The sequence below is a fragment of the Portunus trituberculatus genome, chromosome 23, assembly GCF_017591435.1.
Source record: "Portunus trituberculatus isolate SZX2019 chromosome 23, ASM1759143v1, whole genome shotgun sequence".
NCBI classification, from domain to species: domain Eukaryota; kingdom Metazoa; phylum Arthropoda; class Malacostraca; order Decapoda; family Portunidae; genus Portunus; species Portunus trituberculatus.
In genome coordinates, this window is record NC_059277.1 from 6,589,770 (window position 1) to 6,617,269 (window position 27,500).

Genomic DNA, 27,500 nt, shown 5'->3' on the forward strand with positions numbered 1-27,500 from the left:
CCGTGGTCCCGTCTGGCGTACCACTGGACCTGAACACCGTAGATCCCGCGTACCATGTGGCTCTGGGCGCGCCCAACCCTTCCTTCTCAACGCCAGACTTCTTCGCGCAGGAACTAGAAGCTCTCGAGGACTTGATCCAGTCTCGCTCGTTACCCAGCGGAGCCTCTGTGTCAATTGGCGGCGGGAATGGCGTTGGGGGGCAGGTGGCGGCCAGTCCCGTGGGTGTCCCACTACAAGTAACAGAGATCGGGGGTCTACAAGGGGACCCACAAATAATCCCAGGGGACATTCTGAACCTTAACGCAGGAGACTTGCAGGGACTGCAGGGCGCGTCCTTCGGGGCTGGGAGTGCACTGCAGGGCGACTTGGCAACCTTTGTCGGCACTGACCTGCTGGGAAACACCGGGGACCTGCAAGGCGTGGCGGAAAGCTTTGGGGGCTCTTATCTAGGATCTGAGGGTCTTGAGGGGCTGCAGCTGACACCTACAGGGTTTGGAGGGCTGCAGGGTGATTCCTACGGGGTGGCCTTGCCCCTCGGAAACACAGGGGGACTACAGGGTGGGTCAGCTGGCTTCGAGGGTGTTTCTTTATCGCTTGGTGACACTGCAGGGCTACAGGGTGGGTCAGCAGGCTTAGACGGGCTACAGAGCGGTTCTTACGGTGTTTCTTTGCCTCTTGGCAACACTGCAGGGCTACAGGGTGGGTCAGCAGGCTTTGAGGGCGTTTCCTTACCGCTTGGCAACACTGCAGGAGTACAAGGTGGGTCAGCAGGCTTGAATGGGCTACAGAGCGGTTCTTACGGTGTTTCTTTGCCTCTTGGCAACACAGAAGGCTACGTGGGTGGGTCTGGGGGCCTGGACGCGCTGCAGGCTGGGTCTTACGGAGTGTCGCTGCCTTTTGGCAGCTCTGGAGACCTGCAGCTCGGAGGGGTGAGTCTGGGTGACCTGCAGACTCACTTAGGTGTGAACACAGCAAACTTTGGCGTTGGTGGACTTGACGGAGTGACTCTACAGGCTGCAGGATCAGATGGGGCAGGCGTGACCTTCACTGACGCAACAGCGCCAAGCCTTGACACCGGCGGAATTCCCCTTGGAGCCTCAGGAGTGTCAGACGTGACTTTGGCGGGTCTGGATAACGTCGGGGTGCCTCTCGCTGAGGCTGTGGAGATCAATCACTTTTCGGGGGACCCCACTGAGGTACCGGGGACCTTCACTGCCTCCTCCTTTGACCCTGCCTCCCTGGACAGCCTGGGCCAGCTGCTCAGCGACAACGTAGAGGATATCGAGGATCCCAGCCAGCCCCTGGGAAGTTTTCTCATGGACATCAACGGCAAGAACGGCATGATGGTCCTTCCCGCCTCGGAGCTGGCGGCTCTGCAGAATGGCGAGCTGAGCGTGACGGCTGCCGCCAACGCCTCGCTCCACACTAACTTTTCACTCAGCGCGGAGCTCAACGACGACGGTTTCCTGGACATTGATCTTGATGGCCTCGCCGGAGACGCCAACGATCTCGAAGTGGCCCCGAGTCTGGCCACCATCCTGGCCACCACCCTCAGCGGCAACTTCAGCACCATCGACCTGCTCGCCTCTGCCTCAGCGCCCACCGGCAGCACCTTCACTACCACCACCACCACCACCACCACTACCACCACCACCACCGAGGGTCCGCCACGCCTGGGAAAGATCCTGCCCAACCTGCTGTCCGCCAAGGGAGAGTTCTTCGGTACGCTGCTGGGCGGCCTGACTGACATCGCAGAGACCATTTACAGAGCCATCACGGAGACTGACTGGACGGCAGCCCCCGCGACACACTCCTACTCCCAACACTGACGGGCCGCGGCACGCCACCTGATGGCTGCTTGATTCCTGGCGGTGCAGCTGGCCCAACGCAGCAGCAGCAGCAGCCATCCTGCCTATGCTCATCCTGGTGTGGCACTCGCACACACACACACACACACACACACACACACACACACACACACACACACACACACACACACACACACACACACACACACACACACACACACACACACACACACACACACACACACACACACACACAGGGGGGATAGAGATTTTTGACCTCACAAAATCAGGCATCACTAGATTCTGCTGATATCAAAGTGTTTGGACTCCGCGCTTAGCGATCTGTGGTGAAGAATCGAGGAATCGACAAATATTCAGGTTTAGAATGCTAACATATGTATACGAATCTAAGTGCAGCATTAAAACTCCATGATATTGGTGATGAAAAAAAAAAAAAAAAATAGGAAAACAACAAAAACAGGAGACGCATTAACAAGCACAAGACAGTAAACACACACCGTTACAATTCCAATGAGACTACAAGAAGAAGAAGAAGAAGAAGAAGAAGAAGGCTGCAGGTTGGCTTTCAGTAATAGTTTAAGTGTCCTTTGTGTCGTCAAGCTATTTTCTTTAGTTCTTAATTAACTCCACTGACCTTTAGTTACTGATTCCCTTTAACGTGTACATAGTTTTATATTATACCAAACACATTCCCGTAACATATCGTGGCGTGTGTCTGTGTCCATGTTTCCTCTCCCCGTCAGTCTGTTCGTCTCTGTTGCTTCATTATCTTTATTACTTGCGTTTAATCAAGTGTAAAATAAACTACAGAATGTCGATGTTTTGCGATGTACCTCTGTTGCTTTGTGTGTGTGTGTGTGTGTGTGTGTGTGTGTGTGTGTGTGTGTGTGTGTGTGTGTGTGTGTGTGTGTAAGTGTGTCTCGTACCACAGTGAAAGGGTTAAGGTATGGTGTAGAAGTACCTGGTGGCGACGATTACAAGACGTGATACGCAAGACAGCGGTAAGTCACACACACACACACACACACACACACACACACACACGTCTTTCCCTCTTCAATACAAACACCAGCAGTTTTAGTACGTGTCCGACAGGTAAGCTAATACAAAAAAAAAAAAAAAAAAAAAAAAAACTTATAAGACCTTTCACTTTATAAGACAAACATTTCCTTCCATTCTACGATTCCCACACTGAATGCACGACAAGCAGATGGTGAAGTGGATATTGAAACTCCCACTTCATGACTCAGGCTTGTAATGACGTTTGTTGGCGCTAATTAAGGTGAGAGACGTGGAAACAGGTGCGTGCAGACTTGAATTATGATGGCAGGAGGAAAGTTGATAAGAAAAGTTTGGTGATAATCAAATGTAATCAAGAGAGAGAGAGAGAGAGAGAGAGAGAGAGAGAGAGAGAGAGAGAGAGAGAGAGAGAGAGAGAGAGAGAGAGAGAGAGAGAGAGAGAGAGAGAGAGAGAGAGAGAGAGAGAGAGAGAGAGAGAGAGAGAGAGAGAGAAATCTATATATGTGTCCTTTAGAAAGTGTAGAGGTTTAAAGAGAGGGAGAGAGAGAGAAAAAAAAAAAAGAAAGAGAAAAACTGAAGGCTAATTCCCAGGTGTGTCCAGAACAGGTAAAAGTTGAAGCCGATTCGTCATCCTCGAGATATAATTCCGATAGACACGAACATCGAGAGAGAGAGAGAGAGAGAGAGAGAGGGCTGCTACTTTATACACTAGACTTCTTCATACAACCATATTCCCACTTTGTCGCAGAATCAGCCGCTCCAGATAACTTTTCCCAACTGTTCTCTATTCATTGCGTATCTTTGTACTCATTGCGTCCACGTTTATTCCTGTCCACCACAACACTACACTAACACCCACTAGAGGAGGCTGTAATGTCACGTCTTGGTTTGCCTTCTAGGGGAGCGGATAATACAACACTACTTATTACAGAACCAAATAAAAGGATACAACAAAAGAAAACTGGGTCACTTTCAGGGTCAACTCGGCTAACAAACTAACATTAAGAAGTGACATCTCACACAAAGGGAAATTAAGAAGCAGGGAAGAAAAAGGAGTAATGATTTAGGATTAACCTCTTCAGTGCCATGACGCGTTTAAATATTCATTCTGCTTACTATTTGGTGAATTTAATGCAGCTTCAGACACATATGTGGGGGAATGAAATAGTGAAGATCGTGGCCACTAATCTTCTGACCTCCACAGAACCTTCCTCATGTAAATAAAATGGTCTAATCGTACGCTAATCTCAAGGTAAAAATAAGTCTCAATATTGAAGGGTTAACAGTGGAAATACGATACATGCGGAGAAGAGAAGAGGGACAGACGCAAACGTATATTCACTTCCTGCCATCAAAGTCTTTGCTTCAATATTTCTCAGTGTCTCAGCCTAGCAAAGCATCAATTCACCGTGCTTATGTCTTCTGGTTTAGCTCAAGGTACACTCCCTCCTTCATTCTGCCAAACCCTTAGCTGCGACACATTTTTACCTTAAGATTTGTGTACGACTAGACCATTTTATTGACATTATGTAGGATCTATGGAGGTCAAAAGATAAATGACCACAGTCTTCACAATTTTACTACCCGACATGAGTTTTTGGAACTGTATGAAATCACCAAATGGTAAGCAGAACTAATATGGAAACGCGTCATGGTACTGAAGGGGTTAAGTTCCCATAGTTATCCATAAAACAAGCAACTTTCTATGAACTTTGAAATATAAAAAAGGAATCTCGATATTTTAAAGGGTAACCAAAGCAAACCGTCTAATATTGAGGTACCTTTTTTTTTTCCCCTTTATGTGAGATGGGAGGACCGGCCAAGGGCAACAAAAAGACAAAAAAAAAAAAAAAAAAAAAAAAAAAAAAAAGCCCACTGAGAAGAAGAAGAAGAAGAAGAAGAAGAAGAGGAGGACAGATGCTACGGGAGAGGACAACCACAGCCCGAGAGTTGAAAAGCCCAGGGCTCAACCGTGCGGCGAGGCACCGGAAAACCCTTACATAAGCGAATGTGACACTAGCGAGCAGATCAGAGCAGGAGTGACCGATCAATGTTCGTGTGTCTACGAGACACCGCTTCCGAAGAAGAAGAAAACAGAAGAAAACAGAAGAAACCAGAAGAGGAAAGAAGGAAAAGGAGAGAGAGAGAGAGAGAGAGAGAGAGAGAGAGAGAGAGAGAGAGAGAGAGAGAGAGAGAGAGAGAGAGAGAGAGAAACACAGACACAGAGACAAAGAAACACAAACACGGAAACAGAGAGAGAGAGAGAGAGAGAGCACAAAACAAGTACATGGGACATTGTTAATAGGTAAGCCAAGGTTGTGGTGGCGAGAACAAGAGATTCTGCTGGTGTGGCGGCGCTGCGGTGGGGACAGAGAAGGCGTGGCGGTGTTGATGGCGTTAGTGGAGGTGAGATGCACGTGTCCTGGTGGGAAGAAAATGCAAGCGGATATGTAAGGTGGAGTAAGATCAGAGGGAGTGTGATGGTGGTGGTGGTGGTAGTAAGGCGTAGTTCAGGTGATGATGGTGGTGGTGATGGGTGGGTATAGGGACGTGTGTGGTGGTGGTGGTGGTGGTGGTGGTGGTGGTGGTGGTGGTGGTGGTGGTGGTGTAAAAAACAGAAAGAATGAATTAGTATAAACATTTTGAAGTTTATTAATCCCTTCAGAACTGAGACACATTTTTACCATTTTTGGGTGTGATTAGACCATTTTACTGACATCAGGAAGGGTCTATGGAGGTCAGAAGATTAATGGCCACAGTCTTCACTATATTAATCCCCCACATGAGTTTTGAAGTTGTGTAAAATCACCAAATAATTAGCAGAGTTGATATGAAAACACGTCATGATACGGTAGGGGTTAAGGAGATAGGTAGCAGGACATAGGTGGTGGTGGTGGTGGTGGTGAAGTCATGGTACTGTAGGGGTTAAGGAGATAGGTAGCAAGACATAGGTGGTGGTGGTGGTGGTGGTGTGGTGGTGAAGGTAGTTACGGGAAGTATAATGACAGTAGTAGGTGGGTGTGGTGACTACAAAATTAACACTGAAGGACTGAGTTAGTACATTCAAAGTACATTAAGGTACAGTGGAACCATGCGCGCTTTGGGGTCCAAGCGCACGGGTTCGAATCCTGTCCACGGTCCGAGTGTAGGTTGGGCTTCCTCACTCGGGGCAACGGTTTCCGAGCGGGTGGGCTTTGAGATAGGAGGTACCACAAAAAATATCCACTTTAGCCCATAAATTCCCGTAAAAAGCCCACATGGTATAAATAAGAAAAAAAAAAAAAAATGGATACACAAACATTTTATAGCAAGTAAATCTCCCTCAGAAATATTTTACACTTATTAATTTCCTTTAACCACTTCAGTACCAAGAAGCGTTTCCATATTCATTCTGCTTGCTTACTATGTGGTGATTTTATACAGCTTCAGAGACTTATGTTGGGAGATTGAAATACTAATGACTCTGGCCACAAATCTTTTGACCTCCAAAGGCCCTTCCTAATATCAATAAAATGGTTTGATCATGCCCAAAACAGAAGGTAAAGATGCGTTACAGAGGTAAAAAGGTTAATCCATTTCAGTACCATGACGTGTTTCCGTATTCATTCTGCTTACTATTTGTTGATTTTATACAACTTCAGAAGCTCATGAGGAGGGATTAAAATAGTGCAGAATCTTACCATTCAACTTCCGACCTCCATAGACCCTTCTTAATATCAATAAAATGGTCCAATTGTACACAAATATGAAGGTGAAAAAGTGTCCTAGTACTGAAGGGGTTAAAGAGAGAGAAAAAAGAAAAAAAATATTATTTCACTCAATGTAAACGATAATAACAAAAAAATAACAAAACCACAGCAAATCATTATGCCTAAAAACACATACAACGAGGTACATTACACACACACACACACACACACACACACACACACACACACACACACACACACACACACACACACACACAAGACAAAAACCAAAACAAAACAAAAAAAAAAAAAAAAAAAAAAAAAACATACACATTTAAACACCAATAAACATGAAAGTACAGACAGCCAACGTGAAAAAAAGAAAAAGTTTATCACGTGGAAAATAATTTAAGAGGAATTTTTCACAGATGGAATTTCGAGACGAGCAAACAGGTTGAATAGGAGAGGCAGGCAGACAGGCAAGGAGGGTGTGGCGGTGGCTGGGCAGGTCAGGGAAGACAGGCTGGGGAAGGCGTGGCTGCCGGGTATAGGAGGGACAGAAGACACGAGATGGTGGTCAGTGGCTGGGCAAAATTATGACTTTCAGATGAGATTAACTGATTTATCTTGTCTTTTACTGTGAGAGAGAGAGAGAGAGAGAGAGAGAGAGAGAGAGAGAGAGAGAGAGAGAGAGAGAGAAAGGATAATAGAACAGGAAGAACCAGATTAAAGTTACGGAGAATCAAATCAACATCACGTGAATTCGCATCTCACGTGTGTGTGTGTGTGTGTCACGTGCGATGGACTGCTGCTGTGTTGCTGTGGTCGTCTTGTAGTTTGTGAATGTGAGAAGCGCCCTTGAAACTGACAAACCTTCATTATTTTGTTCTCGCATTTCAAAATTCTGCTCTGTTTTGAAATGTGATATAATTTAGTTTCAGTCTTTCCTCTCTCTCTCTCTCTCTCTCTCTCTCTCTCTCTGCACCACATTTAACCCCTTCAGTACTGGAACACATTTTTACCTTTAGATTTATGTATGATTAGACCACTTTGTTCATATTAGGAAGAGTCTATGGAGGTCGGAAGATTAATGGCCACGGTCTTCACTATCTTCAATCCCCACATGAGTTTCTGAAGCTGTGTAAAATCACCAAATAGTAAGAAGAATGAATATGGAAACGCGCCATGCTACTGAAGAGGTTAAAACAGTTTCAACAGGAGTAAAACATCAGCTTTCATTTGACACTTTTTTGTTCATAATTCGAGACGCCACTCGACTCGAGAGGAACAAGTTTATGGTCAGCTCGGAACAATAAAAAGGAGAAAAGAAAATGACGAACTGTAACGAAGACACACACACACACACACACACACTCTCTCTCTCTCTCTCTAGTTCCACAGTAAAACGATCCTGTATCAAATAACAAAAAAACAGTAAAAATATGAAAAAGCAAGCATTATCAATTAGAGAAAACGGGACGAAGGGAAATAGAAAACGAATCGCGGGGTATCAGGTGTTCGGAGCAACGAAAGAGAAACGTGTGCGGAATATCTTGTAAGAAAAAACGATACAAAAAAAGAAAAGTAGCGACAAAAGTAGGTAGCCATTAGAAAAGATGAGGAAGGGAGGGGAGGAATGGAGGGAGGGAGAGAGAGAGGGAGAGGGAGAGGGAGGGAGAAGGAGGGAGAGGAAAAGGAAAGGAGAGGAAGGAGAGAAGAAAGGTTGTAATTGCACCATAAACAAGATAAAAAAGTTCCTTGATATTATAAATGCAAAGTACTAAGAGGGAGATAAGAATTAGTGAAATTATTGTAGTAGTAGTAGTAGTAGTAGTAGTAGTAGTAGTAGTAGTAGTAGTAGTAGTAGTTGTAGTAGTAGCGGTAGCAGTAGCAGTAGTAGTAGTAGTAGCAAGGAGAAACAAACACATCAATAGAAACAAGACCAACAAGAACAGCACCTAAACCACCACCACCACCACCACCAACACCACCACCAACAACCACAACAACAACAAGAGCAGCAAAAGAAAGCACAGCCACACAACCACATAGACTCAGAACCACACATCAGATAGCACAACAGCAGAACACAGACCAAGCAACGCCGAGCAAGGAAACACGAGGAGGTGAAGATACCCCCGCCGCTGCCCCCACACTGAGATCAGTATTCAGAAACGCTTTGCCCTCTCACCACGACAATTTTCCAAGGCCACAGAGATGATAAGCGAGGTTTTCAAGAGTGTTTCCCAGTTAATATTATAGAAATCTTGTCACTCTGCCTCTAGAACCGTAAAAACTTCTTGAAAATGCTTTGCTCTCTCACCACAGCAGTTTTACAAGGTCACAGAGATGATAAGCGAGGTTTTCAAGAGTGTTTCCCCAGTTAATAAAGTAGAAATCTTGTCACTCTGCCTCTAGAACCGTAACAACGCCTTAAAAACTAGTGTCAATTGAAATAAAGCCTTTTGAAATAGTGGAGGTGAACCATAGAAGTGTTTGAGAATACGAGCCTGAGTGTCATAGGGAAAGCTACACACCAATTAAATAAGGTGGAGAAAACAGACGAGGCGAGGCGAGGGACGAGACGAGACGTTACATACCTATACACATTATAAAGAAAACATTATACGGATCCTACACAGCAACTTTCTCCCAGCAAAAAGTGGTCTTGTTATATTTTTTTCTCCTCTGCCCTAATACTGACCATTCTGACTCGCCCCACTCCCTTTCCTCTCGTCCCTCTCGTCCCACTCGCCCCGCTCGTCCCCCTCGATCCTCTCCACTCCTATCTCACCCGTTTGTCAGTCACTTGTGGCCGTCTGACAAATGCTACACACATTTCTCGTATGAAATTGAATTGATTAACCTAAAGTCCTATTTCTGATTGACTTTCTCTCTATTTACGTGTCTGTGTGTCTCTGTCTGTCTCTCTCTCTCTCTCTCTCTCTCTCTCTCTCTCTCTCTCTCTCTCTCTCTCTCTCTCTCTCTCTCTACTCACTACTACTACTACTACTACCACTACCACCACCACCACCACCACCACCACCACCACCACCACTACTACTACTACTACTACTACTACTACTACTACTACTACTACTACTACTACTAATCTTCCAAAATTCCAGACACACACTGGGTCACACACAAACAGAGCAAGAAGCAGAAGGAGAAGAGTGCTTGAAGTAGTTTTCTTGCAGTATTGCTGGCAAAAACTTGAACAACCTCCTTTCCTCCCTCACTGAACACGATTGGAAGTGGATGAAATGCAAGTAGGGAAGGAAGAAGAGTGGGAGGAGGAGAAGGAGGAGGAGGAGGAAGAAGAGCTGTCTTGAAATAGTTTTCTTGTATTATTTAAGGCAAAAACTTGAAATTTAGTCGGAGATGGCTTCACCCTGACCAGCCACCTGCCCACCACACTGAGGGAGATGAGACGGCTTCACTAGATCACTTGACGCTATTCTGGCAAAGTTGACATTAAAACCACAGCCCTACCTAAAAAAAGGGATCCCTTAATGAAAACAGTGATAATAGGAAGTGAAGTTTAAATCCCAAAGGTCTTAAACCCTTCAGTACTGGGACGCATTTTTTTACCATGAGTTTTGGGTGTGATTAGACGATTTTATTGATATTAAGAAGGGTCTATGGAGGTCAGAAGATTAATGGGCCAGAGTCTTCACTATTTTAATCACCACATGAGTTTCTGAAGCTGTTTATGCTACTCGCTCTGGTCAAGTTAGGTTAGGTTAGGTTAGATTAAGTTAGTTCTGGTTACATTAGGTTAGGAATGGGAAAGGAAGGGAATGGAATGTAAGGGAAGGGAAGGGAAGGGAAGGGATGGGAAGGAAAGGATAGGGAAGGGATGGGAAGGGATGGGTAGGGAAGGGAAGGGAAGGGAAGTGTAGGGTAAGGTAGGGAAGGGTTAGGTAAGGTGGGATAAGGAAGGGTAGGAAAAGGTAAGGTTACTGGATAGGGTAGGGTAGGTAGGTTAGGTTAGGTTAGGTTAGAGTATAGACAGGATAGGTTAAGTTAGGTTAAGTTAGGTGATGTTAGGTGAGGTTAATTTAAGTTAAGTTAAGTTAGGTTAGTTAAGGTTATGACATACAAGCTTGAGTGAGAAGCAGCACAACTTCCTCACAAGACGGAGCGCAGTGCAGACATCTGGAGTACATCTATTAAATTTGCCTTTCCCATCTCTACTCTTTCACTATATACTATCAGCGAGACGGGGGAATGAGGGACCTTTCATTATTTATCTTTTTTTCTCCAGGTTTTTATAGCAATGACTTACACTTGGCCAGCTCCCCATTACTACCCTCAAAATGGAGGGAGACGTCTGGAGTAACATATTAGCATCTCCTTTTATGTATTTCTGTTGTACTGTGAAGAGAGACGCATTCAACTTTTCCTTACGTTCTGTCATTTTTTGTACCTCTTGTAAATTCATTGTTACGAGATTTACAGTCACTATGCAGGTAGGAAGAGCAAGACATCTCAAGTCATACATTTGCTTTCCCTTTGGTACGTCTCTCACTACAAAGGGAAAGGCGACTGTGCGATATTTTTTGTACTTTCGTTTCCTTTTTTTTGTTCCCGAACCTTCAACCAGTCTTATGTAATCCACGCTGAACAGATTGCCTTTCCCTTTCAGAACTCTCCCAGTAAATACTTTTCTTTCAGGGAGGGACGAGCAGGTGAAGCTTTCTTCCATGGTTTTCTTCCTCCTCCTCCTCCTCCTCCTCCTCCTTCTTCTTCTTCTTCTTTCTCTTTTTCTTCTTTCTCTTTTTCTTCTTCTTTTTCTTTTTCTTCTTCTTCTTCTTCTTCTTCTTCTTCTTCTTTTTTTTTTCTTCTTCTTCTTCTCCTTCTTCTTTTTTCTTTCTCTTCTTCTTCTTATTATTATCATTCTTCTTACTATTCTTCTTGTTCTTCTTCTTTTCGTTGTATCCTTAGCTAATCTTCTGCATCCCGTGTACAAGAATGAATTAATCCCTTCAGTACTGAGACACATTTTTTACCTTAAGATTTGTGTACAATTAGACCATTTTATTGACATCAGGAAGGGTCTATGGAGGTCAGAAGATTAATGACCAGTCACTATTTTAATCCCCACATGAATTTCTGAGCCTGTATAAAGCCAGCAAATAGTAAGCAGAATGAATATGGAAACGCGTCATGGTACTGAAGGGGTTTAAGAATTCCATCACTACATGCATTTAAGGAAGTGACAACGGCGAGACACTTTCTGGTTTTTCTTAGTAGCAATGAACCAGTCTCCTGTGTCCACGTACGTACATCACCCATATCAAACAACAAATTCGGTAAACCCTGGAACTCCTGTACCTCCTTCTGTATTTCCAACCTCCAATGCCTTGACTTCACTTAAGCGAGAGGTTTGAAGACATTTATCCTTTTCTTTTGGCTAACTCTAACCTGAAAGGGGACTGACAATTAAGTAGGCCTTTTTTCATATATTTTTGTTGCCCTTGATCAGCTTTCCTCTCTTACATAAAAAAAACCATGATTTCTAGGAGTGATTGTGGAATGTTTGTCTTTCCTATACCTGCTTCACATATCAAGCAGTGCATAAACGTTTGGTCGAAGTGGATGCGTAACAAAACTCACTGAATACAAGGCTACTAGTCTAACCTAACTAAAAAGCAGTCCATACATGTTTGCTATAAGTGCTTGCGTCACAAAACTCACTGAATTCGTGGCTATAAATCTAACCGAACTTAATGCTTGCACTAATGAGACCACAACGAGACGGGAATACGATAAATGGCGTTCCTTCAAACTACTTTTTGTCGGAAACATTTTGTAGAACACGACACCGCAACTCCTGACCACTGCTTACCAATCACTCGTCCTCAATCCCTTCAGTACCATGACGCGTTTTCATATTCGTTCTGCTTACTATTTGGTGATTTTATACAGCTTCAGAAACTTATGTCGCGATTGAAATAGCGAAGACTGTGGCCATTAATCTTCTGACCTCCATAAACCCTTCCTAATGCCAATAAAATCGTCTAATCGCATCCAAAACCCATGGTAAAAAAAAGCGTCCCAGTACTGAAGGGGTGAACCGCAAGTAAGAAGCAAGCTCAGCCCAGTAAGGCATTAGAAAGCGTGAAAAAATGCCTCTGTTACTAGTGAGGGCTGGTGAACCTGATGTACCCAACGGCACGGCGCGCACTGCTGGTCACTGCTACCTACTTACATAAACCTCCACATGAAAGCCAACAAGCAAACGCACCAGAGCTTTAAGTCTTTCCTGTTGGAGAGAGAAAGAGAGAGAAAGAGAAAGAAAGAGACAGGCTCGTATTCTCAAACACTTCTGCATTTCACCTCCACTATTTCAAGGGGGTTTATTTAAATTGACACGAGTTTTTAAAGGTGTTTTTATGGTTCTAGAGGCAGATTGACACGATTTCTACACTATTAACTGGAGAAACACTCTTGAAAACCCTGCTAATCATCTCTGTGGCCTTGGAAAACAGTCGTGGTGAGAGAGCAAAGCGTTTCTGAATACGTTCCAGAGAGAGAGAGAGAGAGAGAGAGAGAGAGAGAGAGGTCAGGATTCGAACCCAAGACCCCCTGGGATGAAAGGAAAGCCATGGACCATTTCACTTATCTCCACTACTGACACTTGAAGAAAAAAAAAAAAAAAAAAGGAAGGAGAAAATAAATCACATACCTTCAAGGAGAAAAAGAAAGTAAAGGAACGGAGACACTGCTATAAGGAAAAGAAGTTAGACAAGTATAAAGAAAAAAGAAATAGGAAGAGAGAGATTGAATAATGAAAGAAAACACAAACAAAAGAAGAATTAACAGTGACAGGAAAAGAAAAACGTTCGGATTGAATAAAGAAGAAAAAAACAGAGAGAGAGAGAGAGAGAGAGAGAGAGAGAGAGAGAGAGAGAGAGAGAGAGAGAGAGAATGCACCCAGGTAATTCCGTACACGCTAACGATAATGATTAATGGTGATGGTGATGGTGATAGTGGTGATGGTGGTGACTCAGCTAATCTACGGGGGCAATAAAGAGCTGATCACTCACAACACTGGGCAAGGAGGTTAGCTGGGGCCTTCTCTCTCTCTCTCTCTCTCTCTCTCTACAGCTATTGAGTCCATTGTTTGAGGTGACCGTGATATTGTTTTCATTGTTTCTGTTCATTGGTGTTGATTATAAGGGTGTGTAATAATAGATTCTAACGAGTGTGTGTGTGTGTGTGTGTGTGTGTGTGTGTGTGTGTGTGTGTGTGTGTGTGTGTGTGTGTGTGTGTGTGTGTGTGTGTGTGTGTGTGTGTGTGTGTGTGTGTGTGTCGGCTCGCTCTCTTTCTTTCGTGCCAAGACTTATAGAAACCACTCTCTCGTGCCAAGACACACACACACACACACACACACACACACACACACACACACACACACACACACACACACACACACACACACACACACAACACACATCTAAACACAAAAGCGGATTGAAATACAACCTTCCACCACCACCACCACCACCACACCCTTCACAATGAGAGATGGAGAGAAAAGAAGAGAGGAAAGAAACACAGCTAAACATTGCGTCAGAGAGAGAGAGAGAGAGAGAGAGAGAGAGAGAGAGAGAGAGAGAGAGAGAGAGAGAGAGAGAGAGAGAGAGAGAGAGAGAGAGAGAGATGCTACTTATTCGTTGCTATATACCTGGTGAGAAAGGTGTGTGTGTGTGTGTGTGTGTGTGTGTGTGTGTGTGTGTGTGTGTGTGTGTGTGTGTGTGTGTGTGTGTGTGTGTGTGTGTGTGTGTGTGTGTGTGAAAGGTGAGGGTGATGAGTGGGCAGGTGTGGCAGGTGTGTGGAGGGAGGCGGAGCGGGAGGGGAGGCTGGTGAGGTGTGGTCAGGTGTGGCTCTCCCGTAAAGACATCCCACGAGAACACAAAGGAAAGATGAATCAATACCGTATCTTTTGGGAAATCTGTTAGCTTTGTTTACGAGAAGAAGAATTTTGGACAAAGTAAGAGATGGAAGATACTAAATAGGTTAAGTAAGGTTAGGTTAGGTTAAGTTAGATTAGGTTAAGTTAGAGAGATTTGGTTTTGTTTGGTTTGCTTAGGTTAGTTTGAGTTGGGTTGAGTTGAGTTAGGTTAGGTTAGGTTAGGTTGGGTTGGGTTAGGTTGGGTTGAGTTGGGTTAGGTTAGGTTAGGTTGGGTTGGGTTGGGTTGAGTTGGGTTAGGTTGGGTTAGGTTAGCTAAGGTTAGGTTGAATTAAGTTGGGTTACGTTGGATTAGGTTAGGTTGGGTTGGGTTAGGTTAGGTTAGGTTAGGTTAGTAAAGATTAGTAAAGGAAAGTAAAGAATAAAATAACTCACAGAAGGAATAAAGAAAGTAAGAACTAAAGGAAATTACATAGGGAGGAGGAAGAAAGGAGAAAGAGAAGGAGGAAGAGGAGGAGAAGGAAGTGACAGGCATAAAAATCGACAAAATGAAAGGAAAAGCGAGAGAGAGAGAGAGAGAGAGAGAGAGAGAAAGAAAATGAAAGACGGCGAAGGAGAAAAAGACAAGAGAAAGAGAACGAGAAGAAAAAGTGACAGGAATGAAAAATAAAAAAAAAGAAGAAAGGAAAAGCGAAAGACTAGAAAATGACACAAACTAGGAGGAGGAGAAGACGGAGGAGGAGGAGGAGGAGGAAAAAGACAAGAGAAAGAGGAGGAGGAAGAAAAGTGATTGGAATGGAAAACGAAAAAAAGAAGAAAGGAGAAACAAACTATAAAAAAAAGAAAAATAATAAAACTAGGAGGAGGAGAAGGAGGAGGAGGAGGAGGAGGAGGAGGAAAAGGAGGAGGTATTTCCCAGCGGTGTCGGTCAGCGAAAGTGGAGGTTCTGAGCTAAGTGGAGGTCGCCACGAGGAAGAAAGAGGCGAGAAGAGGGAGGGGCGCAGAGGCGGAGAGATAGCTGGAGGAAAGGAGGGAAGGAGGGGAGGGAGGGGCGAAGGGAGGAAGGGAAGAAGGGAAGGGAGGGGCGAAGGGAGATAGGGAAGGGAGGGAAGGAGCGAGGGAAGGGGCGAAGGGAGGAGGGAAGGGAGGGGAGGATGGAAGGAGGGGAGGATGATGTAGTGCAAGGAGGCAGAGAAATGAAATGCTGTAGAGAGAGAGAGAGAGAGAGAGAGAGAGAGAGAGAGAGAGAGAGAGAGAGAGAGAGAGAGAGAGAGAGAGAGAGAGAGAGAGAGAGAGAGAGAGAAGACAATAAAACAAAGGTGAAGGGAACGAAGGAAAGAAAGCATCAGAATATCAATAAAAGAAAAGAAATGGATGCAGAAAAAACACAAAATTAAATTAAACAATGAAACAAAAGTGAGACAGAAATACACAAGACAGACAGACAGACAGACAAACACACACACACACACACACACACACACACAGACAGGCAGACAGACACACAAGACAGACACACACACACACACACACACACACACACACACACACACACACAGACAAACAGACAGACAGACAAACAGAGAGACAGACAGACACACAGACATAGAAGTTTATGATACCCTGTCCTTGTCTATTATTTAAGCTATAAAGTGAAAGGGATTCTCTCTCTCTCTCTCTCTCTCTCTCTCTCTCTCTCTCTCTCTCTCTCTCTCTCTCTCACTTTCTCAAACTGGTTACACACGACCTTCCTTTCCCTCATTCCCCCTTTCCTACCCCCACCAACACCGCCACCCCTGTCTCCCTCCCCCCTACACTGCCACTCATCCCCTCCCCTCCCTTCTCAGTAAACAGGTAAACGCGGTGAGAAAGGTAACGCGTCTTCTCGTTTTGTCTTTCCCGAGCTAATGTAAAATCGTGAGTGTCTGTGTTGTGTTTTGTTTGGCAACTCAACTGGCTTGTGTCATGTACTACAATGGACTGTTACTACTACTGCTACTGCTACTGCTACTGCTACTACTACTGCTGCTACTTCTACTATTACTGCTACTACTACTGCTATTCTTATTACTACTGCTGCTATTACCACCAAAGATACTACTACTACTACTACTACTACTCCTATTTCTGTTTTTATATACCATTTTGTGCTACTACTATTACTATTACCACCACAGCTACTACTACTGCTACTACTACTACTACTTCTACCACTACTAGCACTACTACGTGAAGAAGATCCGCACACTACGAAAAGGTAGAGAAAAAGTTAAAAGGCCACGTATTCTTGTAGGTCCGAGTAAAAAAGTTAGGTAGATAAAGGAGACTGAAGAACAAGGCCAGTTTTGCTTCTCCCGTGGCTTGCAGTGATTCAGAAGAGGAGGTAAGAGGACCAGAAATAGTGAGGGAGTTACAGAGACAAGCAGAAACAGTGAGAGAGTTAGATAGACAAGCAGAAACAGTGAGGGAGTTAGATAGAGAAGCAGAAACAGTGAGGGAGTCAGGGAGTTCACTAGGGAAGGAGATGAAGGAGTGAAGACATGAGGTGACACTTGCTCTGGTTTGCCTGACCACGCTTGCTGGGAGGGGAGTGAAGAGAAAGTCCTGTTCGGAGAGACATCTCTAAAACACTGCTGCTGCTACTATTACTACTGCTGCTACTGCTACTATTACTACTACTACTACTACTACTACTACTACTACTACTACTTCTACCAGTACTATTTTTACCATTGAGAACAGATATGATATGAAAATAGATGTGTGTGTGTGTGTGTGTGTGTGTGTGTGTGTGTGTGTGTGTGTGTGTGTGTGTGTGTGTGTGTGTGTGTGTGTGTGTGTGTGAGTGTGAGCGTGCGTGCCCATAGAAAGCAAGTGCCATTTTTTCTCCACTTTCGTCTAATCTGTCTCATTTCTAAAGGCCATCACGTCCATCACGTCTATCCATCTCTCTCTCTCTCTCTCTCTCTCTCTCTCTCTCTCTCTCCATCAAACATAGCTACAGATCTATATATTTATCTTCCTCATTCATCACTCAAGAAGTAACACATATTTCACTCCTGTGTCCGTAACCTCTCTAAGTCACTCCAAAAGGGTGTCTGTCAAACTCTCCCTCTTAATTATCCTTGCTGTTGCTCTGGTGGAGGTAAAAGGGACGTGCTGTGATTGGCTGGCAGAAGTGACGTCACGGGAAATGGGCGTGGCTTGCAGAGAGGCAGCATAATTTCTTGGCCCCATCCCGCCTTTCCCCTCAGTCTCGCACCAGCAGCCAGGTGGTCACAAGGCGTCAGGTCTGCTGTGCGGTGCCACTGAGAGAGCGTGAACAGTGCTCGTCAGTCTTGCAGTGCCGGAGAGACTTGGCAAGGCACTGCTGGTGGTGATAAGGAAGATACCAGCCTTGTTCTCTTTCTATCTTCTTCATTTTAAAGTGAGTTTTCATGGTTTGTATTGAGTGCCGCTGAGTGTCTTGTACTGGCACCGTGAGATGGAAATTGTTGCTGGTTGTGAAGTATTTCCGGTACAGAAATAACTGAAATGCAGGGAAAAGACTTTATTTTGATAGTGATGGATTAAAAAAAACTTTGCTATTATTATCATCAATTCAAAGGACAAAATGCATGTGTTTTCAGGCAACGTAAAATTAAAGGGACAGCGTTACGAGGTAAAATAATGCTATTTCACTGCATACTCAGCTGCAGTTAAGTTATTTCCGTTGAAAGTACTCTCACTTTCTAAGTTCCTTTCACTCAGAGTGACGTAAGAGGGTTTACACAACTGACTCTCCTTCACGGAGATAAAACAGTAAAGCAGCCGAGCCTCCAAGGGCATTACTCGTATATCCCCTGACGAGACAGCTGTGTGTCCAGGTCAGGGTATCACGCGTCACTCAGGCGGGGCAGGGGAAGGTGTGAGGGGAGGAGTGAGTGGCGTGGAGGCGTAGAGGCGTGGCAGTGTGGAGCGCCTTGGACACACTGCACCACGCTGACTCACTCTCATGGCACACTCACCCCTTGTGACTGTGTTGCCTCTGCTGCATAGCCCTGTGTGGTGGCGTGGCACTCTTGGGCACGTGTCATCATCTTTACTGACACTAACCACGACGCAGCATCACAAATACGAGTATCTACTACGTGCTATGCTCTTTCTTGGCACTATCACTCTTCCTTCCTCCCGCACTACCAGCACCTATCTTTGCCAGCAGGACTTTTGATTCAGCCTTGAGCTTTTTTCGGTTTGATGTTTCTCCACCATTGCATTGTGGTCTCTTATGCCACTGACGCCTGTGTAAGCCTGGCGCGTTCCTGTGCCCAGCCATGACGACCCGCTCTTCTCCTTACAGACCCGCGAGATGGCGCCGCGAGTGGTGGTCCTCCTGGCGCTTCTAGGGGTGGTCATAGCGGCTCCCCAACTCTATCGTGAGTATGGATGGACACACAGACACACACACACACACACACACACACACACACACACACACACACACACACACACACACACACACACACACACACACATGCACGTAATCATAACAAGTATGTACACACCTCTCACAAAAAAAAAAAAGCATAATGATGTAAAGAATAAAATCAAACGACAAATTAATGTAATATATCAGTCATTTGATTATTAAATGACTGAAAAAAAAGACTTAGATATCTTTCCAATCATCATCAGTAAAAACAAAACAATCCTAAAAGAACCTGACTGACCAGTGACCCTAACGCAGTCCTTCAAAGCCTAGAGCGTTTGTGAATGGTAGTTATCTTCACACTAATACAATTAATTTCACTGCGCACGGCATTACAACCACAACATGTTTTTTTTTGGCTAACCCTCTCGGACCTAAAAGGGGACTGGCGACTAAATGGCCCTTTTTTTATTTTCTAACCCTTCAGTACCATGACACGTTTCCATATTCACTCTCCTTACTATTTGATTATTTTATTCAGCTTCACAAACTTATCTGGTAGATTAAAATAGTGAAGACTGTGGCCATTAATCTTCTGACCTCCACAGATCTGTCCTAATATCAATAAAATGGTCTAATCGTGTTCCAGTATTGACAAAATAGTAAAGACTCTTCTGACCTCCACAGACCTTTCTTAATGTCAATAAAATAGTCTAATCGTACACAAATCTGTTCCCCATTATTGAGGAGGTTAATCTTTGTTGCCCTGGTCAGGTATTGAAGGGGTTAAAATAGTAAAGACTGTAGCCAATAATCTTCTGACCTCCACAGACCTTTCTTAATGTCAATAAAATAGTCTAATTGTACACAAATCTCAAGGTAAAATGTGTCCCAGTATTGAGGAGGTTAATCTTTTGTTGCCCCTGGTCAGCTTTCCCCTCTTACATAAAAGAAAAAAAATCACAGCATCTCAGGACAAGTGACGCTGACTAACTACACACTACATTGACATACTAACTGTGGCGCATGTGTCAATGTTTTAGTGTCGGAGAAGTCACACCTGGGGCTGGAGCAAGCTCTGGGCGGCAGGGTCCCCGTGGGTGTGTACAGCGCCAACAAGATCTACAAGGGGTACGAGGGCGAGGGCAGTGATGTGATCGTGCTCAACATCCCCGGCTTGTCTCACCCTGTTGGCAGAGAAGACTTCCTCCTCGACAGCCATGAAAGCAACGAACTCCTGCCATCAAGTAGGACTGGATTCCCTTTGACTGTGGGCTTAAAGGGGTTCACTCCTCAGCATGTTGGATCAAGCTTGGCTTTTTCTCTCTTTCTTTCTCCTTTTTCTTTTCTTGTCTTCCATCTCGGCAGCCATGAAAGCAACGAACTCCTGCCATCAAATAGGATTGGATTCCCTCAAACTGTGGGCTTAAGGGGTTCACTTCTCAGCATGTGGGATTGAGTTTGGATTTCTCTCTTTCTTTCTACATTTTCTTTCTTTTCTTCTTTTTTTGTAATTTAGAAGTCAATGTCTCTACTTTTCTACCCTGACGTCTGCATCTTCTCACTTTATTAACTTTTCTCTCTACATCTTTGCTTCTGTTTGAACTTTTCTATTCTCAGTCTGTCGTTTATTTGCTTATCTTTTTTTTGTCTTTGTCTTTGCTTTTTATCTTCCATTTTCTCTCTCTCTGTTTTTTTTTTCTTCTTTCTTTTTGTCCATCTCTCTCTCTTTTGATTTGTCTCTGTATATCTATATGTCTGTCTGTCTATTTGTATATTTGTACATGTTACTCTGACTATTTCTTTCTGTCTGTCTGTCTCTCTGTCTGTCTGTCTGTCTGTCTGTTGTCTATGCTTTTATCTGTCTGTTTGTCTTCTGTCTGTCTGTGTCTGATTCTGTCTTTCTTGTGTTTGTCTGATTCTGTGTCTGTCTGTCTGTCTGTCTGTCTGTTCGCCTTTCAGTGTCGCCTGGTAATTAAGTCTTAAATACACTCCAAAATGTTTATATTAAAATCTTTAAATGTTTGCTTTTGAAAACTTGTAATATATTATTTTTCTAATCACTTTCCAAGCTTCTAAGTTCAAGTCTTAAAGTCAATTTCATATTAAGTCTTGTCTTTGTAAAATCAACTTCCCTTTCATAATTTTCTATCCTTATATATAATGTATGTATATATTTCTAAATCTTCCATGTCTATATCACTCATCCACATCAATAATTAGTGTTCATAGTGCATCGCTCACAATTCATCGACATAAAACATGAATAATTAGATAAATAAATAATTATATATCCAGGTATAATTCCGCCTACAACACCTCGCTCCTTCATCTCCGCAAAGATCATAACCCCTTCAGTACTGGAACATATTTCTACCTTAAGTCTTCGGTATGAGTAGACGATTTTATTGACATTAGGAAGGATCTATGGAAGTCAAACGATTAATGGGCACAGTCTTCACTCTCTTAATCCCTACTTGAGTTTCTGAAGCTGTATCAAACCACCAAATAGTAAGCAGAATGAATATGAAAATAGGTCCTGGCACTGAAGGGATTAACATCAAACACTTCACCGGTCCATACTCGTATACAATTGTCTGTTCACGCTACGGACATTAAATAGAATGAACTGAGTGAAGCCAGCACCGACACTTGTTGGAGCTGTTCCTCCTCTGCTGTGAGCGTGTGAGTGTTATCAAACCGGGAAGCGTTCCTATGCAGCACCAGCAGAGGAAAGAAAGTCAAATTAGTGAGCCCAGCATTCCTTTGTTGCTTCCTGTAAATAAGTCGTCATGGTTTCTGCTTCTTTCCCACAGTGATCATATTTACGTGTCTTTTTTACATAGCTTTCGTCTGTGTCACTCCTTACGCTCGCCTTCTCTTCCGCTGCCGTGCTTTCTTTGTCTTCTGGTGCTGCTCTCTTTGCTGCAGCATTCATTGTTACAGAATATTCTTCATCATGTCACTTTCCTACTCACTCCTATGAATCGACTATTTATTGTGAAGGACATTTGATACGACGAGATTAGATAATGTTTGCGTCTCCTGTTTCTCTTCCCTTCCTCCTCTTCATTTTGTTCATCCTCCTCTTCCTTCTCCTCCTCTCGATGACTTTCCTGCCGCTTCACTCGACACGCATCACTTAAGGACACTGCGGACCCGAGCAGCGCACAAGACTGTCAGTACTCGTAAACACACAGACGTACACACATGCATGCATCATTCCTTCCCTTTCCGCGTCATGAGTTGGCGTGGCGTGGATTCCCTGTGTTCATTTTCCGGCCGCCGCGCACTGCCTGGGATCCGAAAGTGTGTGGCTGCGTCACTTTCCCTTTCACTGCTGGCCTGGCGTGTGACGGAGCGGTGGCGTGGTGGCCACCGCTGCGTTGCCAGCCTCTCCCCGCCCTCATGCCCCTCGTGTTATGCAAATCACCACCACCATCGCCTCTATTGCCACCCTGACATCATCATCACCGCCTTGACACCACCACTGCATCACCGCCTTGCCATGAGTGCCATCGCCACCATCGCCTTCATATCTCATTCTGTAGCCTCTCACCGACGCCACCGCCTTGCCACCAGCGCGCCCCTCCCGGCCAGGGGTGTGTCGTGGCGGGGTGTGTTAGGTCACCCACTCCTGCTCTCCCCAGCTCGCACAGCAGGCGCCGCCATCCTCTCGGTCTCAGCCGGCCCAGCGACCCGCACCGGCCCGGCATTCACCGCAGTGGTAGACTCCCTGGAGGACTCAAGAGACATCCTCGACTCAGCAGAAGACACCGTCGGGGCTCCGAGGAACACTGGCGCGGCGCTCATTGCTGTGCTCGACTCCCTCGAGGACCCGCTAGACTTGCTCAACTCAGCAGAGGACGCCCGGGACTCACTGGAAGACGAAGCAGAAGATGCAGCAGAACTTGCCCTCACCAGAACTGCTCTAGCTAGAGGAGGAGTGCCGCTAAGTGCTGCTGCTGCTGCTGCGGCTGCTGCCCCTACTGCTGCTGGAGGAGTGCCTCTGAGTGCTGTTTCTCCTGCTGCTGCTGCTGCGGCTGCCCCTGCTGCTGCTGGAGGAGTGCCTCTGAGTGCTGTTTCTCCTGCTGCTGTTGCTGGTGATGCTGCAGCTGGCGGAGGAGTGCCTCTGAGTGCTGCTGCTGCTAATGCTGGTCGTGCTGCTGCTACAGGTCCTGCTGCTGCAGTGGGTGGAGGAGTGCCTCTAGGTGCTGTCTCTCCTGCTGCTGCTGCTGCAACGCCTGGCGCTGCAGCAGGTGGAGGAGTGCCTCTGAGTGCTATTTCTCCTGCTGCTGCCTCTGCTGCTGGCGCTGCAGCGGGTGGGGGAGTGCCTCTTAGTGCTGCTTCTCCTGCTGCTGCCTCTTTTGCTGCAGGCCCTGGTGGTGCTGCTGCAGCTCCGGCATTTGGCGGGCTGTTGCCGAGTGAAGTGCAGGAGGAGTTACTGGAGGCAAGGCAGGACGCACTGGAACTTGAAGGCCTCAGGAGAGCAGCGGCCGCCGCTGCAGCATCAGGCAACACTCTCCTGGCGGGGCAACTCATGAGAGAAGCAGTGGAGGAAGCAGCAGAAGCAGCGCGTGAAGCAGCAGAAGATGCAGCAGAACTTGAGGCCACCCGAAGAGCAGCAGCAGCTGCAGCAGCGGCAGGGAACAACCTCCTGGCGGGACAGCTCATGGCAGAGGCGGCAGAAGAAGCAGCAAAAATCGCCTTACAAGCATCATCGAACGCAAATGTCGCCAGAAACATGGCGCGCTTTACCCAGGAGGTGGCGCTGAGAGCCAGACAGGCCGCCGCTGAGGCCGCGGAGGACGCCCGAGAACTGCAGCAAGATGCCGCCGAGGACGCCGCCGAGGCCGCCCTGAACGCTAGACTAAGGCTGAGCCAGGGCGCGGCCAACAGTAAGCTCGCACGTCCTGGATGCTCTAATGGTCTAACCTAGCCAGACCCCTCAGCATGTGTGGGGTGTGGGTGAAGTAGGTGGGAAGGAGGGAGGGACGTATTGAGTGCAGGTGGAAGAGATGGGAAGGGAGGGGTGCATGATTAACACTCTTGGTGAATGCGCAACGAATATTTTTCCTCTCAAGACCAAACAAACCAGAACAAACCAAAGCTAAGTCTTGAGGGAAAGAACACGGGAAACGAAACCAAGAGTATTCTCGCATTGAGTCCTCGTTAACACTGGACCAAGAAGACACTTGAGAGAGGCTGCGAGTGTCACCTGGACGAGGCAGCAGAGTGACCCTTGGTGCGCTGGAAGGAACTAACGCCTGACTGTAGCTGGTGGTGACTTGACTAACTGGTGATTGTGGACACGACGAGGGGAGCCATTTTGTGCATGACCTATAGAACCAGCATGCAGAGAGAGAGAGAGAGAGAGAGAGAGAGAGAGAGAGAGAGAGAGAGAGAGAGAGAGAGAGAGAGAGAGAGAGAGAGAGAGAGAGAGAGAGAGAGAGAGAGAGAGAGAGAGAGAGAGAGAGAGAGAGAGAGAGAGAGAGAGAGAGAGAGAGAGAGTGTGTGTGTGTGTGTGTGTGTGTTTCTAACTTCAGTAACGATGAACACAGACCAGATAACTCGCTGCATGACATACGTAGAGAAGACTGACCGCATGGTAGAGACTGAATAACCAACCTTGTGGCTCATATAGAACCAAAACAATACCACCACCACCACCAACAACAACAACAACAACAACAACCACTACAACCATAACAACAAGAACTAATACAACCACAACAACTCCCAACGATAATATGAAAGACAGACAACCACCACTATACAAATCCATCAATAAATCTTACCACAACTGATACTGTAAGATTAACCACTACACACACCACCACCACCACCACAACCACCACCGCAGCTAACACCCTTGCCTTCACTTCTGCAGTAGGCGGCGTGCCCCTCCCTGCGGTCGTGAGGCGGAAGAGGAGTTTCGGCAGCAGTGATGATGATGAGGATGACCCTTTCAGCACCACGAGGGCTGAGGATGGAGCCTTCGCCCTGTCTAGCCTCGGCATCCTCCTGGGTAAGTTACTGTGCTGTTGATGTTCTCTTGTTTATGTAAGAGGGGAAAACTGGCCAAGGGCAACACGATTAACCCCTTCAGTATATGTGACGCTATTTTATTGAGTTTGTGTACAATTAGACCATTTTACTGACATTAGCTAGGGTCTATGGAGGTCAGAAGATTAATGGCCAGACTCTTCACTATCTTAACCCCCACATAAGTATCTGAACCTGAATAAAATCACCAAATAGTAACATGAATGAATATGAAAACGCGTCCTGGTACTGAAGGGGTTAAAAAAGGCCTACTGAGATGCGAATTCCCGAATATAGGATGGAGAAAGTTAGGCAAAAGAATAGGAATGTCTTGAAACCTCCCTCTTACATGAGTTCAGGTAGTAGGGAGATGGAAATACAGAAGCAGGAAGGGAGTTTATATTGAGTTAGAGATTACTTAAGTGAGAGGAAAGAGTTTAGATCCATTTTGTGTGGGTAATGAAGTGGAAATGAAGTTGTTTAGGTCTCAATCTTAAAATGAATAGACAGAGAGAAACTAAAAGACTGCAAATAATGAAAAGGAGACACATAATATTTGTAGATTAGTGGAAGAGATAGAGACTAAGGACTGAGAAGCTATATACGGCAAAACAGGTTAGAAAAAGAGAGAGAGAGAGAGAGAGAGAGAGAGAATAGAGAGAGATAGAGAGAGCAAGATAAGAGAGAGAGAGAGAGAGAGAGAGAGAGAGAGAGAGAGAGAGAGAGAGAGAGAGAGAGAGAGAGAGAGAGAGAGAGAGAGAGAGAGAGAGAGAGAGAGAGAGAGAGAGAGAGAGAGAGAGAGAGAGAGAGAGAGAGAGAGAGAGAGAGAGAGACCCAACACCACCATTACCACCACCACTACCACCACCACCACTACCACTACCACCACCACTTCTACTACTACCACTACTACTACTACAGAATTACTTATGTATGTATCCCAACTGAACCCAGAGAGTGAGTTGGCTGAATGACACGACACTTCTCGACACACTTCTGACGTGAATGACAAACAAGGAACAGTGATGCAACAAAACTAACACTGGAAGGCATTTACGCTGATCTTCCACCCAAGAAGACACACACACACACACACACACACACACACACACACACACACACACACACACACACTCTCTCTCTCTCTCTGGTATTATTTATGTATCATTTTTCGCTCTGTCTTCTCTTCCTCTTCCCTCCTCCTCCTCCTCCTCCTCCTCCATATCCTCCTCCTCCTCCTTTTCCTCTTCCTTTTTCCTCTTTCTTTTCCTCTTCTTGCTCCTCTTCTTCTTTCTTTTCCTCCTCTTCCTCCTCCTCCTCCTCCTCCTTTTTCCTCTTCCTTTTTCCTCTTCCATTTTCCTCTTTCTTTTTTTCTTCTTGGTCCTCCTCTTCTTCTTCCTCCTCCTCCTCCTCCTCCTCCTCCTCCTCCTCCTCCTCCTCCACCACCACCTCCTCCTCCTCCTCCTCCTCCTCTTCCTCCTCCTCCTCCACCTCCTCCTCCTCCTTTTCTTCCTAATCTTCCTTCCTACTTCACCTCTCGTCTGCATCACTCAAGACAAACCTCCAATGACAACTTTCTTCTTCACAACACAAGAACAAGAACATGAACAGGACACCCAGACAGACAGACAGAAGCGGCCTTTCAAAACGATCTAATGCTGGGGTTTCTTTCGTTACTGCCAATACAGGTGCTTTACTCTCTAAACACGCGGTGTTTAACACTATTACACCTTATATCTTAGCAAAATTAAAATGTATTACGATGAGTTTTTTGCAGTGTGTGTATGCAGGGCTTTCTTTTAAGTCTCCCAGTATGGCGTGGTATACTCGTCACAACACTCACTTAACAAAACACTTAAGGAAACATAAGAAGAGGAAATAAAATAGGCACGTATTCTGAAACGCCTTGTTCTCCCACCATCACTGCTTTCCAAAGGCTCCAGTTGAAGATACTCGTGTTTTTAAGGGTATTTCTATAACTCTGGTGATGGATTGGCAAGATTTTTACTTAATCTAAAAGGGAAAACTGTCATGAAAACCCAGGTAGTTGTCTTTGTAGCCTTAGAAAGTTGTCTTGGTGAGAGAGCAATGCGTTTGTGAGTAGAAGCTATAAACCAACGAATAATCTTCCCTAGCACACCCACAACACTTCGGACTGAGTACAGTGTTCAGAAACGCTTTGCTCTCTCACCACGACTGTTTTCCAAGGCCACAGAGATGATTAGTGGAGTTTTCAAGAGTGTTTCTACAGTTAATAATGTAGAAATCTTGTCACTCTGCCTCTAGAACCGTAAAAACACCTTTAAAAACTAATGTAAATTTAGAGAAAGTCTTTTGAAATAGTAGAGGTGAAGCGCAGAAGTGGTTGAGAATACAAGCCTTACACTCACTACGTTAAGACAAGACACCGCAATGTAATAAGGACTATGCTAACCCCTTCAGTACTGGGACGCATTTTACCACGAGTTTTTGGTATAATTGGACGATTTTATTGACATGAGGAAGGGTCTATGGAGGTCAGAGGATTAATGGCCAGAGTCTTCACTATTTTAATCCCTCACATAAGTTCCTAAAGCTGTATAAGATCA

The 27,500-nt window shown here is 45.3% G+C and overlaps 2 protein-coding genes across 4 annotated transcripts in view; both read left to right on the top strand.

The window, feature by feature from the left end:
- The window catches only part of LOC123507613 (uncharacterized PE-PGRS family protein PE_PGRS10-like), a 17,407-nt gene extending 14,762 nt beyond the window's left edge, over nucleotides 1-2,645 (top strand). The window contains exon 5 of the mRNA XM_045260627.1: nucleotides 1-2,645. This exon is cut by the window's left edge and continues 192 nt beyond it. Coding sequence (XP_045116562.1) covers nucleotides 1-1,829 — 1,829 coding nt within the window. The 3' untranslated portion in view covers nucleotides 1,830-2,645.
- Nucleotides 2,646-17,720: 15,075 nt separating this feature from the next.
- LOC123507910 (Holliday junction resolvase MOC1, chloroplastic-like) overlaps nucleotides 17,721-27,500 on the top strand; it is an 11,269-nt gene continuing 1,489 nt past the window's right edge. Inside the window, exons 1-5 of one of the 3 annotated variants that reach the window (XM_045261231.1) lie at nucleotides 17,721-17,886; nucleotides 18,799-18,874; nucleotides 19,911-20,114; nucleotides 22,518-23,765; nucleotides 24,758-24,895. In XM_045261231.1, coding sequence (XP_045117166.1) covers nucleotides 18,808-18,874; nucleotides 19,911-20,114; nucleotides 22,518-23,765; nucleotides 24,758-24,895 — 1,657 coding nt within the window. In that variant the 5' untranslated portion in view covers nucleotides 17,721-17,886; nucleotides 18,799-18,807. Of the gene's footprint in view, nucleotides 17,887-18,269; nucleotides 18,326-18,798; nucleotides 18,875-19,910; nucleotides 20,115-22,517; nucleotides 23,766-24,757; nucleotides 24,896-27,500 lie in introns of those variants that run through there. The other 2 variants (XM_045261232.1, XM_045261230.1) reach the window with 2 other exon arrangements.